Source organism: Pleurodeles waltl, chromosome 8 (assembly GCF_031143425.1).
Source record: "Pleurodeles waltl isolate 20211129_DDA chromosome 8, aPleWal1.hap1.20221129, whole genome shotgun sequence".
NCBI classification, from domain to species: domain Eukaryota; kingdom Metazoa; phylum Chordata; class Amphibia; order Caudata; family Salamandridae; genus Pleurodeles; species Pleurodeles waltl.
In genome coordinates, this window is record NC_090447.1 from 652,290,524 (window position 1) to 652,306,070 (window position 15,547).

General features: G+C 47.1%; 1 protein-coding gene across 3 annotated transcripts in view; it reads right to left on the reverse strand.

Moving 5' to 3' along the window:
* ACOT9 (acyl-CoA thioesterase 9) overlaps positions 1–15,547 on the reverse strand; it is a 550,522-nt gene that overhangs the window by 318,504 nt on the left and 216,471 nt on the right. For all 3 annotated transcript variants that reach the window (XM_069204744.1, XM_069204745.1, XM_069204746.1), the window contains 2 exons: positions 9,010–9,077; positions 7,409–7,520 (listed from right to left, as the gene is read on the reverse strand). In XM_069204744.1, coding sequence (XP_069060845.1) covers positions 7,409–7,520; positions 9,010–9,077 — 180 coding nt within the window. The remainder of the gene's footprint in view (positions 1–7,408; positions 7,521–9,009; positions 9,078–15,547) is intronic.

A 15,547-nucleotide genomic window follows, 5' to 3' on the forward strand; every position in this document is an offset into this window, starting at 1 on the left:
TTACAGTAGATGGCAGAGGTATGCTGAGCATGTGTATCTCTACAGCCACACGTGCCATTGAACATATATATATATATATATACTGTATCCCCTAATTAAAAAAAATATATAAAATATATTTTTATTGACTTTTTTTGTTGTTTGTTTTTTTACAGACATTGTCATCAACTCAAAAGATGTACAAGAGACATAGGTTTCAAGAGCAGTTGTGATTCATAAATGGACAAGGTACAGCCGTCCATGTCAGAAAGGGAATAATATAAATGCAATCAAGTGTGGGTGCACTGCCTTATAGGCAGAAAAGCAAATTGTCAAACTAGGGGTATATTGTCTTAACACACACAGTTACTGCACAAAGGTGCCTGGCTCCTCAGTGCGAGCACACTCTTGTCTGTTGTCAAGACAGGGTAAGGGGTCCCATCAACGGAACACTTCCACCAGAATGTTTGTGGACGGAAAGGGGTGGTGAGTCTGTCTTGCAGTGGTGGGCAGTCAGGGGATGACTTAGACAAAATGACCTTGAGAGGATGCAGATCTGGGTCTCCAGGGGGGTGGAATTAAGGCTCCGACTCTGGGAGGGCCAACAGCTGGGCTGGTGTGGGGGATCCAGAGGTAGGCAGTTCTCCTCTGAAACTTTCCAGCAAGGCATCCAACTGGTGTGATATCGGAAATGTCAGGAGGCCCGCAGCTCTTTATACTGGATGGCGTTGGCCTCCGCTGTCACCCACGCCTCCGTCAACCAGGTCAAGGCAAGTCATCAGAAGTGAGGGTCTGCGACTTCCAAGTGTGTGCAATTCCTCGTTTAGCAAGGAGGAGTGCTAGGTCCATGAGCCTGGTACCTGCTCTGCCTTTTTTAGGGTGCGGGAACAGGTCGAGTGCGCACGCTCCCTAAGTGTGTGCAGTGTGGGAACCCGGTGACACAGGAGAGGTGATCAGTAACAAACAACCGGTAGTTAGGTAAGATAGGGCAGCACCAGAGCATGTGCGTGAAGTCCAAGTCCTCGTGTATGCATCAGGGGCAGAATGCTTCTTAACAATGGAAGAAGTTATTGATCTGTGCAGGAGTGAGGTAAGCCCTGTGTAGAATATAGAAATGTATGAGTTTGAACTATGTGTTCTGAGAAACTGTGGCTGGGTAGGCCAGAATCACAGCCCCTCCTGCGCCACCGAACAATTGGTACAGGTCCTTGCTCCACTGGTCACGTAGCGCCAGTAGAGATGAGCAAGATTGTACACAGAGAGCCTTTGTGAACCACGTGATCAAGTGGTATCCCCTGCCCAACAGGTGTAGATTTTGGACCACTTGATGTATATTCAGTTCAGGTTGCAGTGGTCCCCATTGTGCTCGTAGTGTGTGTGTGATGTAAGTATACGTGCGAAACTGTCGCGAGCAGAGACCGGTTTGGTCACTCAGATTAGCGAACGCAACAAGTGCGACATCCGAGTAGAGGACACCCAAGGCATAGAGCCTGCTTTGTGCCAAAGGGCAACCACTGACTCCGTGATGCATGCCCACCCCCTAGGTGTGCCCAGCAACAGGAGTAAGGGAGCTTTTAGTATTAAGATGTTGGTAAGGCATAACCAGTAGCAAAATCATTGTAGCACCATGGAAAGAAGGTGCATGTGCGGGTGACGGAACCACTGGTAAGGGGGTGAAAAAGGTAAAACAGTTGTTCTAGTGTCCATGGAGGTGACATCAAAGTGTATCGTCCAAGTCCTGCTTTGGCAAGCCAGTGTGCCACCGACTGCAATGGAGCAACAAAGAAATAGTGTTTGAAAAATGGTGCCCCAAATACCCCCAGTCTGTCAATAAGCATAGTTTTGGTGTCACACAACTGTGACTGCTGTGGGAAATGAGGTCACCAAGCAAGCTCTCCATTGTGACTAAAAAGGTCTTATGCAGATAGACTGGAACATTGGCAAAGTAGTACATCAGATTTGATAGCCTCACCATCTTGGATAGTGCAATGCATCCCACCACTGACAGAAGGAGCGATGTCAAAAGGGATATTTGCCCGCGGAGGGAGGACACTACCAGGCTCACATTTCCATCTGCCTCTGCTTCTGAGTAGATGTGGATACCAAGGTAGCAAATCATATCCGATTACCATTGTATTAACTCCTCATCCAGCTAAAGGTCAGGGCCCACTGCCCTGTCTGACAGAGGTAAGAGACAGGACTTGACCCAGTTGACCCGTAAGCTGGAGACAGTAGTCAAGGCAGTAAGGAGGCATTCAGTTTACGGCAGGGGTCCATGAATATCGCAAAGAGGAGCAAGTCATCAGAGTAAAGCGAAATAGCAGCAGTCCATCTCCCATCGGAATTTCCCAGTCTTGTCCCTGTGCGCACAATCTATAAATTAGTGGTTCCATGGCCAGGAAGAAGAGAAGGAGGGAGATAGGACAGCCCTAGCAAGTGCTGTGGCCTTTTTGAATGGGATCAAATACGTATGATCTAGACTTGAAACTGGCCAGGGGCAAATTGTACTGGAATTTGATAAGACCAAAGCAGTCGGGACCAAAGACCAAATCTAGATAGTAAAGCAAACGGGTAACTCCACTCTACACCTTCTCCGGATCCAGTACCAAACAGCCAGACCAGGGCCAGTGGTGCCTGTTTCTGAAGAAGCGGCAGAGAATCTAGGATGTGCTGAGGCAGCGGAGATTCTGGGACGTACTATGCCCTAGGACAAAGTCATTCTGATCTTTGTGGACCAGCTGAGGGGTCACCTCAGCCAACTGTTCCACTAAAATTTCACCAAGAATTTTAGTGTCCCTGTTTAGTATCGCCAATAGGATCAGAGGTCGGGCAGGATCGCATCCTGGCTTAGGCATGGATACAGATACAATCACTGCCTGCCAGAAGGACTGAGGCAGGCAAGAGCACGAAAGTGCTTCGTCATACAGAGTTTGAAGATGAGGAACTAACACTGTGGCATATGTTTTGTAAAACTCTTGTGAAAGCACATCAGGCCCAGCGTTTTCCCTCAGGCCAGCAACTGAATGGCTTCGTTAATCTCAAAAGAAGTCATGTCCAAGTTGAGTTCCAATGGCGCATCAGGTGGGACCCACGGTAAGTTCACGTCTGCCAGAAAAGCATCAATAGCGGAGTCAGTGATTGTTGTTGCTGAAGATAAGAGACGCTCATGGTGTTGGATGAAGGCCGCTTGTATCTGGCATTGTGTGTGTAACTCCGTAGCTGGAGGTATGGTAATGGACAATGTCGAAAATGGCCCTTTCTGCAAGGTTATCCCTCTTATTTTATCGCTCCTATGCCTTTCCCCTACTATTTTTCTGACCCTCTTTTTGTTAGCTTTAGGACTCTGGGCACTTTACCACTGTTAATCAGTGCTAATGTGCATGTGCTCTCTCCCCTAAAACTTGGTATAATCAGTTTGGTTTATTTAATTTACCTGTAAGTCTCTTGTATAGTGGTATACCATATACCCAGGGCCTGAAAATAAAATGGTGCTAGTGGGCCCGCAACCCAGATCGCGGCACCCATAGAGGTAGCCTTTCAAACTTTTCTCAGGCCTGCCTCTGCAGTGCCCGTGTGTGCAGCGTACTCCCACCCTAAGTTGGCAAGTCAAATGACTTGTCAAGGCCTAGACTCCCATTTTACTACACTAAAGTTCCCACTAAGGTAGCTCTATGGGCAGGGTCCTGTGTATGTAAAATGAAGGATATATACTTTTATGTGCTACATGTCTTAGTAGTGACCAACAACCTATTTTGTTTTTCACTAATGTGAGAGCTGCTCCTCTCATAGGTTTGCATTGGGAACTCCCTTACATATGTTTCAGTGGTAATTTCCGATCTGTGAGTAGTAGTGTGGGCATGTTTTGTATGTTTGGAATGGTAGTGAGAAATCCTGCTTACTGGTGTAGGTGGATTTTACATTACTGGTTAAGAAATGCCACTCATAGAAAGTGGGCATTTCTCTGTGCTTATAACTCTGGTGCTTCGCAGCCTAACTCCAATCCACATCTATGGCATTGTGACGGCTTCAATTTGTGCATACTCCCCAGACAGCCATCCATCAGGGAGGGTTAGATGTGAGAGGGTTACATCTGCAGTCATCTACATACTGATGGCGTTCTTGGGCTGGGAGAGAGGGCAGTGGGGCACACTTTACACTTGAATTGGCTGTGTCCTGCCCACACACAAAGGACTTGTTTACCCCCTACTGATGTCTGGAGCCAGAGTCGGGGAGAAGGGAAATTCTTCGAACTGGTCAGATCTGGCTGTAACCTTCCATCTTCTACAAGCTGGACACCTGGAGTATAAGTACAGTGTCTCTCGCCCCATGATTTTTAGAGCACTTTTGGAACTGGGACTGACCATCTTCCAGAAGGACTGCGGGACTGCACAAATGACTCATATGGACTGTTCTTCTGTGGCTGCCCTGCTACCTGCTGCTGCTGTGTGGCATAAAGGACTCCCTTGATTGCTTTTCTACTTGATGCCATGCTGCCAGCTGCTTCCTGAGTGTGGGGATACTAGATTCTCTTGGGCTACCAGAAGGAATTGTCCCTGTTCTGCCGACCTGCTCCTGGCTACATTGCTTGAGGGTCATTCTGTGTGGGCCAGCCTGCCTACTACTCCTTGTACCTTTAGTGTTCTCCTGGGAGAGTGAGTCTACTCTCCCTGCCTGTGCATGATCAGTTTCTACAAATATTTAAGAGCGTGGTGAGCACTTTAAATTGTCCCAGAGAGGGTCTCTAGGGTAACATGCATGACCGCTGAGCCGGCTGGCTCTCTGAAGAGACATGTGCAGCACAGCCGGTGCGGGCATGAGCCAAGAACCTCTTCTTGTGTGTGTGTCTGGGGGTAGGATTCACACCGCCACACCTTTTTTTCTGAGAAGCCCAGCGCCAGGACCACATTGCCCCATAACCCTGAGCAACCAACCTTGCTGGCTTCGCATTGCACACCAAGTGTGTCGCAAGCCCTGAGCCGCATCTCTGCAGGGCCTGTTGGCCAGTCAATTAGGGATTTCCTGGTCCCACACCGGCTGATCCTAGAGGGAGGAATGACCACCGATGTCATTTGCAGCCCCTCTGAGGAGGGACTGCAGCGGGGAAAATACTGCCTTGCAGCTGCCCCTCATGTTCCTTGGCAGTCACCTCTTGCATGCTCAGCTGGGTCTTCCTGCAATAACATACAGGAGGTGTACCCCCCTTGTGCAGTGCACGGGGGCACTGGTGCTTGTTCAACGGTGGCCTTGCAGGGTGAGTCCTGGCTGGAGTCTCCCTGCTCTGGAACAGACCAAAAAAGGGTATTACTGTATAACTACTAATAGGAGCACAAGTGCCTCTGATTGTTGCTGTATTGTCCTCACCTTGAACCTCACACAAGGCCCAGGCCACATAGGGTCTGTATTCATGGTATTGTTGTAGGATTTATGTGGTGACCACTATGCTTACTACTGCATACCCAGAGGCTATTATGAATGTGAAATTGATGCTTATATAGGAGGGTAGGTGTTCTTGTATCCTACGTTTGGGATTGAGTTACTGTATTACTTCTTACCTATTATAAGCCCAGATGCACTACACCCACTGTTCTGGTGACGGTATTTCAGTTATTGTGTTATGGGAGAATTAATGTGTTTTGCACCTAAAGTCTTACCAATGTATGTTGCTAGCGTCTCCTAGAGCCCAGAACAGTGAGTATAACATCAGTATTTATACAATATGGGGATAATTATCATGCCTCATATGTTTATGTGTGGTGGTACAGGTGTTTTCCATGCCATGGCATGCCGTAATGTATGTCATCAGATTTGAATTTTGCACAGTACTTATGATTTGTGTTATCGTACTTTGTGGTCTATAACGACAGCATGAGAAACATATTTTCATACACCCCATATAGAGACTCTTTTGTGGTGTACTTACTGTGTCACTGGTGTGAGTGTGTTGTGCAAACGCTTTACAATGACCTCTGAGGATAAGCCTGTCTGATCTGTGCCTCAAGCTACCAGGAGGTGGGCACAGGTTATCTTTAGTGTGTAACCTATTTGCCCTGACTTGAGTGGGGGGTTCTGCCTTAAGTGCATACTCTAGCCAACCAGAAACCCCATTTCTAACAGACAAAATAGGGCATTGTAGGTTTTCCTGTCTAATTAACCAGGCAAGCAGTGACTTGTCCGCTATGGCATGAGTCAGCACAGTGTGCAGTGCAGGAGCTCTAACAGTTGTGTGTGGGTCCAGGAGTGCCCTGCTGAGCATATGTCTGCCCTCAATCGAGTAAACTGCCAGTCACATGGCGAAGAAGGTTGCATTTCACTCCTGGAATGTGCTGATGCCCGGCAGCACACTCCTGGTATGTTTTCCTACAGTGCACCCCCCCCCCACGATCCCAGTAGCAGAATGTGGGGTAGAGAGTGCATGACTCCTCTTACTATTGGCCCCTGCACTACTCACCTCATGGTTGGGTGTCCGCGGGCCTCAAAAGCTGCGTCTCTCACCTTGGGCCCAATGGCAGGTGGTGCAGGTCGCACATGCGGTTCACTGCTCGAGGCTTCCTTCCCTGTCCGTGGCCGGGCGCATACTCCGCCAGCCAACCTCGTCTCCGATGTCCCCTGGGCCACTGAGCTCAGCCAAACTGGTGTAATTATGTTTCCCCTGTCTGCAACACTGATCAAGGGAGGCAGACAGGTGCGACAGCTACAGGTTATATGCGGCTTAGCAGGCCTCTGTCTGGAGCCCAAGGAGTTTCAGTCCGCCATTGTTGGCCACAAAGCAACTCCCCCAAATAATTGTTGTCCCCTGATGCCATGGGAAAGGAATTGTTAAATGTATAGTTGTTGCGAAAAAAAAAATGTACAACAAAAATAGATTACAAAAATGATGCAACAGATAGTCAGAAATACTGCTGGGATGAGAATACCAAGGCAGAATCACCAGATAATCTTGTGTTCATCTGCAGATGGTTAATGGATTCTGATGTAAGAGATGCTGTACTATGCTACATTTCTCAAAGTTGTTTAAATTGTCAGATATTGGTAAATACATGGTGTAAAAAAAAAACATCAGAACCTATCACCTCAACATACCCTCACAGGCAACATGCAGCCTACCACCGCAACCATCAAGCTACTAAAACAGAGAGGGGGGGGTAATGTCGATACAGTGATTTAACTCTAAAACAAACTTTACAAGCCTACAGGCAGAACTTTAGAAGGCTCATGCAAAGTAAGCTACTGAAATTAATTTGCCTGAAGACCCATTATGTTAAGGGGATCTTTGAATAATGATGGATGGGGGGCGTGGGTGATTGGCCCCTGCGTCAATTTAGATTGCAACTTTGTCCAACCATTTTCTCTCCTGAAGGTAATGTGTCACACTGCGCAAAAGTATGAAATGAATAAAACACAGCAAATTACTGAAGTAGTTTCCACATACCTTGTGTCTAAAGTATCAAGGAACATGTCATGTACAATATTCCTCTCATCTGCAGTTGGTGCCATTTTAAGCAACGAGGCAGTGCTGAAGGCAACTCTTCTATTTTTGTTCACTAAAAAGGATAGGTTTACATTAACTGGGCAGATTCACAAAAAGAATACAAAGCATATACGTATTTGTGGACATCAGTTGTAGACAATCTAACAAATGCACTTGACATTTAATATTATTAATATAATGCATGTAATATTATGTAATATAACTTTACTTACACTTATTTAATTAGTAGACCGCTCTAACATATTAAAAACGCTTTTTTTTCAAATATCAGCTGGCTACAAAAACGTGTTGATCGATGGGAACTAATTTTTGTAGTAAAGTGCTAAATATATAGGGGGTTATTCTAACTTTGGAGGAGGTGTTAATCCGTCCCAAAAGTGACGGAATAGTGACGGATTTACCACCAGCCGTATTACGAGTCCATTATATCCTATGGAACTCGTAATACGGCTGGTGGTATATCCGTCACTTTACCGTCACTTTTGGGACGGATTAACACTCCTCCAAAGTTAGAATAACCCCCATAATCTTTATACATGGGAGAAAACACTAGGGGGGTCATTCTGACCCTGGCGGTAAAATCCGCCAGGGCCAACGACCGCGGGAGCACCGCCAACAGGCTGGCAGTGCTCCCATGGGCATTCTGACCGCAGCGGTACAGCCGCGGTCAGAAACGGAAAACCGGCGATGTACCGCCGGTTTCCCGCTGCCCTGGGGAATCCTCTATAGCGGCGCAGCTTGCTGCGCCACCATGGGGATTCCGACCCCCATACCGCCATCCTGTTCCTGGCGGTTTTGGCCGCCAGGAACAGAATGGCGGTATGGGGTGTCGTGGGGCCCCCGTAACAGGGCCCCACAAAGATTTTCAGTGTCTGCCATGCAGACACTGAAAATCGCGACGGGTGCAACTGCACCCATCGCGCCCCTTCCACTCCGCCGGCTCCATTCGGAGCCGGCATCCTCATGGAAGGGTGTTTCCCGCTGGGCTGGCGGGCAGCCTTCTGGCGGTCGCCCGCCAGCCCAGCGGGAAACCCAGAATACCCGCGGCGGTCTTTTGACCGCGCAGCGGTATTCTGGCGGTCCCAGCCAGGCCGGCGGCTTCCGCCGGCAGCCGGGGTCAGAATGACCCCCTAAGTGTCAACTCATCAACTCTCCAGTTTTATCTACAACAAAGGCGTATTTGACAAACCTATAATTATGATATTTTTGATTATCTGAAGCAGACAACTTAACCTGCAAATGTAAGAAATAGTTGATTTGCACTACGTACACTTCTATATTTTAATTAGAATCCCAGCGTTCTGAAGTTGATTTGATTTCAAACTATCTGATCCCAGAGATATTCAGATGTTAGTATATTCTTCGAGGATGAAAATGAAAGGCAGAAAGAAGGGAGTTTAAAGATTTATTGAGTTGGGTCAGGGTGATATCTCTGGAGGAATCCTCAGGAGATGCCCTTCGCCACACTTTGTAACGAAAAAGGAGGAGATCAGCTATCCTAAAGTTAAGCGAGTTAACACATAAAACAATAGGTTACATACGTTCTCCCTGCTTGAACAGGTTTTCCTCTTCTGTGCCTTCTGGAACGAGTGGATTAACAAAGGCTGCCCTACAGACAAAAAATGTATTTATTATTATGCATGCTCCGACACGCAATATTTTTTAAGTATTTCAGTGACACATTTAACAAATCTAACCTAATCTGTACATAATAGTGACTAAGTTTAGCATAGAATGGCTATGAAAGAAATATATTCAAGGAATAGATAGCAACACCAGGTAAGCTTTCTTGTTGCACAAAAAGCACTATCAAAAATTGTGCAGTGTTCTATAGCCTGCTTGAAAATGCATGTTTTTCACAATAAGTTTGCTGTCAGTCTATTTAATATCGCTGACCTAAGGTGCAGCTATTGGAATGACGTGCACCTGACGTAATTTGTTCCACAATGGTTAAATATTTCGTTATTTTTATTAAAACGTCCACTGCACGTGCTAATAAAAAGAATATCCCAAACATACACATCTTCTGCATATCAAACAGCTTCTACAAATGTACATCATGGGGGCACCTGCAAAGGTGCTTGCATCCACACACAGTTATGAGCACTGACTGGATAGAAGCAAGCTCACATAAGGGATTCGCTTTCTCAATGGCATATTTGATTTAGTTCACTATTGAAGTGGAATAGCTAGATATCATGTACTGCTGTGTGATGCTTTGTACATATTACTGAAGTACAGAGAGAATAGGGTTGGGGCTAGCAAGCATTCCTGCACTACTCACCTTAATAGTATGATGTTAGTACTTAATTTTGCTTTTATGGTTGATCCTTACTTGCACCCTAGCTTTTGAGTGGTCATGGTGACTGCAAGGATATTTTCATCAATGTTCATAGTTTCCGATCTGAACAAAGTTTGTCTCTACTGAATAGATCAAACAAGCGCTAGGAAAACACGTATGTTGTATAAGGGGGAATCTTTCTTATGAAGAAGTATTTATGCTGCAAAACAAAAATGCTTGGTCCATAAGTCTTCTCAGGTTGAAGACAATATCACCACCAATTCAGACTTGAATTTCAGCTAACATTATTCAGAAAAGAGTTTGCTGTCTAGCCTGCATGTCTGTACGATTTCTTTTTGACTGCATATTTTTTAGTATGGGTTTTGACAGCATAGCTGCCAAACAGAGCTATTGATAACATACAGCATCTAGTGAAGTTTGGGTCTGCCCTTTTCAAACATTGGCTTTCTTTGACCAGTCTCTTTCAGCCTCTGGCTTTAGATTTTGTCAATCACATCTTGGCTTAGACTAGCAGAGAATTCAACCCTCACCTAATGCTACTGGCTGTTTGAATGCATTCTTCCCACTCCACTGGAGTGCTTGCTCTGAATAGCACGAGGAACTACTTTACGACGATGCATGGCTCTCTCGTGTGTCTCGTTCTAATGTGTTAATACTATATGCGTTAGCATATTAAACCCAGAGCTACTGGCTTTGTCAATGCATGTTTTATTAGTAATAACACATCAATGTAAACAAAATAATGAAACATGTTGCTTTTTTCAAATACATTTAAGGATGATAAACGTAAAGTACTGTACACCACCAAGGGTATGGTCATTCTTAGCTTCCAGCTTCACTATGGACACTTTAGAAGAATGAACCTCTCATCTTAAAGCAATAGGTCAACGTGGACAACACAGAGAGAGACAGTAAGTGAGGTATTATAAGGTAAATTATACCTAAATGTAGTTTCACACATCCGAATATTGTCTTTCACCGAGCCACCAGAAATTCCCCATCAGCCTCTACATAGCAGAAAGGAAATAGTTTTCCTTTATTTTGAATCCTCTGTCTGTTCGGGACCCCTGGGTCCAACAGCTACTTCCCAATTTGCTGCAAATCCCTCCTATTTTTCAAAACAAATTCTTTATTGATATTTTAGGAAAGAACTGCAATACAACAACAGTAGCAAAGAGGAAGGGGGCACGGTATGGAAGCCAGTTTGAGTACAGGTAAAATCATCATATTGACCCACCAGTAAAGTACATTCACATCAGTTGCACTACAACATGACCCACATTTGATGTAGTTTGAAGTATGACCAGTGTGAAATGGGCAGAGGACCATAATTTCTCCAGGTTTCGGACACTCATACATCAGAGGGATGAGTGAGCAGGTGAGGGCAATGCATCATGGATGGTCGTGTGTATGTCTGGGAGAGTTGACATCCACAGGAGGGGAGGAGGGAGGTTCCGGGGGGGGGGGGGGGGGACTTCCAGCTTTTAGCCGGTGGGGTGAGTCTCTCTTTCTTAGATATGTTAGCAGTGGTTCCCAGATGTCTTTGGCGCGGAAGCAAAGAGGCATGAGCTCCCAGTATGCAGAGAGCTGTTCCTGGTAGTAGGTCGCATCCGATAGCCAATCTCCACTGTGGGAAAAGGTTGTCTCCCCCACTGCATGGCCACCCAGCACTTGGCCAGGAGTAGGATTACTGCAGTGAGGCGAGAGGTCCCAAGGGGGAAGTCTTTAACACATCCTGGGAGGCTGACCAGTGGATTTTGAGGGAGGGGGTGGCCAGTGATAAAGAGCAGAGCAGAGAAAACACCAGACAAGGAATCATGGGCACTCCCAAGTAAGGTGAAGGAAGGAAACCTGAGGGACGTTGCAGTGCAGACAGTGGGCGTCCTGCACCAGACTCATGGGATGGAGCTATATTGGGGTGCGGCATACCCAGTGGAGGAAATTGAAGTGGATGAGACGCAATCTATAGATAGGGGAGAGGGCTGCCGTATAGCCACAACAATATGCCTAATGGACATCAACGATAGAGGGGTTGGTATCTTCTTCCCAGCTGTGCAACTGGCCGGGGGTGCCACCAATGCCTTTTCACGCATAGCGGAATAAAGGTGAGTGACCAGTCGGCAGGGCGATGGGTTAGTTAATATATGTTCAAGGGCATGCAATGTGGGAGGGGGAGTGAGGAATGTGCTATGTAGTGCAACATGTGGCTCGGAGCTAGTCATAAAGGAGTATCTCACGTGCTGTAGGATGGGAGGGTCCCGAGGATCCGAATGGGGATAGAAAGTGGTCATCGAGATATAGATCCATGAATGTGTAAAGGCAGTGTCTGTTCGCCCACTTCCCAGCCCGCTCATCCTGCAGTGGCGGCAACAGAGGGCTGCATGCAAGTTGAACGGAGGACGCGTACAGACAGTGGAGTTGGACGTACCGCCACATGCCATCCCACGCACTCCACCGTGTTGATCTCAGTCCATGGCAATTTAGATGTGTGTAGAGCACCATGACAAGGGGGCATGGTGACACATGATCCGCCTCAATAGCCGTGTGTAGTTGAAATTGCTGGGGTAGAGATAAACATGAATGTATTGAGCCTGGGTGCCGAGTGCATATAGGGGCATGTCGGGCACAGCCAAAACCCCTTGTTGAAAGGGGAGGGTGAGTGCCTCCTATGGGATCCTCGTTTGCTTGCCGGCCCAAATCAGGGCGACGAGGTTAGAGCGCAGTCAGCATAAGAAGTGTGCAGTGAGTGGGATCCGTATGTTTATAAATAGGCACAGAAACTTAGGTAGGATGATAATTTTCACAGATAGTGGCAATCAGATCCACACTGGAATCCTATCCTACTGATACTCCATTGAGTGGCCTTAGATAGCTTTCCAGAGCTTGTCAAGGTCACAGCTGAGTCAAATGCCCAGGTAGCGCACCGGTTCAGAGGACAATTGCAGGGGATAATCTGTGGCCTACAGTTGTGTACACTTGGTGAGGGGAAATGGTGTGGACTTGACCCAATGAATACCAGAGTATCCACTGAAAAGTATGATCTCACAAATAGATGGATCAAAGTTCTCCTAGGGTTTGTGAATATATAATATCACACTGTGTGCATACATGGAGACTGCCAGGCTCCTGCCCGTGAAACCAAGGACTCCACGGGCGTCATGTTGCCACAGCCAGGCGGTGAGGGGTTTCATCTGCACAGCGAACAAGATCGGTGACAGCGGGCACCCTTGGGCAGTCCCGCGGGTTATAAGGAATACCTCTGACGTTATGCTATTGAGGTGAAGGCTGGCCACTGGAGGGGTGTATAGGATGAGGATCAAGCCAATAAAGCATGTGCCGAGGCCATGCCACAAGAATAGATCGGCTTCTCCAAAGAGTCAAATGCCTTTCTGGCATCCAGTAGTACGGCAGCCACAAGCTGAGGGTGAATGAACTGCATGAGTGCAAACATTGTGCGGAGATTGTGTGAAGTGAATCGACTTGAATTGATCCAGGCGGACAATGTCTGGAAGCAGGGGGAGAAGGCGGTTGGTGAGAAGTTTTAAGAATATTTTGTCGACATTGATCATTGAGAACGGCCGGTATGCGTTGCAGTGATCCGCCAGATTGCCAGGATTCACAACTGGGGCTATGTAGGAAACTGGCTCTGTATATAATATATCAAAAAAGGTATAGTGTGCAAAGAGTCCAGAGATTCTCCAGAGGCTTAACAGAGGCTAAAGTAGATAATATTAATGCTCTCTTTTGTAGTAGTGTGGTCGAACAGTTAGGCTTATCACAGGGTAGTTCAAAGCACCAATGTATTTGTATTGGAAAAATATGTTTTGTTACTTTAATTCTAAATCCAAAAGAATCTTGTTGCAGGTAAGTACGTTTGCAAATAAGCACATGTATCAAAGACACTTTGTTTCAATTTCATAAATAATATGGTTTAAAAGTCGACAGTGCAATTTTCAGAACAGCCTGGGGGTTTGGGGGGGGGCGCTTCGGGGTTAGTGCAGTTTTGGGAAAGTACTCGACTTACAGAGACAGTCTCCAGGGGCTAGGATTTCCACAGGTCAGGGTTCAGGATGACCCCAAACTTACACCACCAGCAACACAGGGCTGGCCTGGTGCAGAGATCAAAGTTGAAGGTAGATTTAGAATGGGATTGTATGGAGACTGGGGGTACTCGGAAACAGATCCGACTTTGGAGGGCAGACCTGAGGGGTTTAGCTGAGCACCAGGGGGCCCACAGGTCAGAACCAAACACACACCCTCAGTGGCACAGGGGCGGCAGGGAGCAGGGTGCAAACATAGCGTCAGGCTCCCAATGCTTTTCAATAAGGGGGGCCGAGGGGCCGAAAAATGCTGTAGGCTGGGTCCAGGGGGCTGGTTCCGGGAAACCACAGGCTGGACAAGGAAGAGGGCAGCCTGCTGAAAGTTGCTGGGTCGGTGGCCGGATTCCCCAAGGCTAGGGGGCCCTGGGGTACCTTTAGGCTTCAGGAATCTTCGTCCAGTTCTCTCATGGTCAGGGGGTCCTCCAGATTTAGGCTGCAGGCGTCCTGCGGGCCAGGAGGGGTCAACCCAGGGTGGACACAAGGTCAGAATCACCTGGGGACCTACTCTGGACCAGTGGACCACCTGGACACGGGCCATGGGAGTCTGATGCAGAGTGGGCAGGACTCACTGATCCAGGGCACTTCCGGAGTCCTTTTGGATGGTTTCTTCTGGACTGGGCCGCTGTCCTCGGAAGTTCTTTGTCCTCTGTTGGGCGGGTGTAGGAGGCTGGCCTGGCTTATAGTGGGTACCTGATGGCACTTACACCTTGTGCAAGGTCCAGTTATCCCTTATTTGTAGATTAGTAGTGTTCTAGCAGCTTAGGCTGATAGAGGTAGCTATAGCAGAGCAGCTTAGGTTGAACTAAGAGACATGCAAAGCTCCTACTATACCACTTATATCATATAGGTAATATATCATAAGAGACACAATACTCAGGGTTACTAAAAATAAAGGTACTTTATTTTAGTGACAATGTGCCAAAAATATCTCAGAGGATATACTCCCTTAGGAGGTAAGTAAAATACACAAAATATACACACAAAACAAAATCAGGTAAGTAAAACAGTCAGAAAGTAGTGCAAACACTGTAGAATACAACAGGATGCAATAGGCCTAGGGGCAACACAAACCATATACTAAAAGTGGAATGCGAACCACGAATGGATCCCTAGGCTAGTGTAGTGTGTAGAGGGTGGCTGGGAGTGTAAGAAAACACTAAGGGTGTCCAAGATACCCCACCCCAAGACCCTGGAAAGTAGGAGTAAAGTACTACTATTTCCCCAGAAACACACTAAAATAGTGGATGGGGGATTTTGCAAAGACCACAACAGACTGCAAAGCACTGAAGACGGATTCCTGGACCTGAGGACCTGCAAAGGAAGGGGACCAAGTCCAAGAGTAGTGAAAGTGTCTGGGGGGGGGGGGGGGGGTCAAGAGCCCACTAAACCCCGGATGAAGGTGCAAAATGGCTGCCTTCGGATGGAAGAAGCTGAAGATTCTGCAACAACGAAAGGTGCTAGGAACTTCTCCTTCGTGCAGGGGATGTCCCACGGAGTTCTGGAGGATGCAGAGTTGTTTCTTTGGCAAAAGACCCCAAACAAGCTTTGCTAGCTGCAAGAGTCGTGGTTAAAGAAAAGGGGTGCTGCCTGGGCCCAGTAAGGACCAGGATGTCGACACTTGGGAGAGGAGACAGAGGGGACTCTCAGCAACGTAGAGGGCCCACGCACAAGATGGTA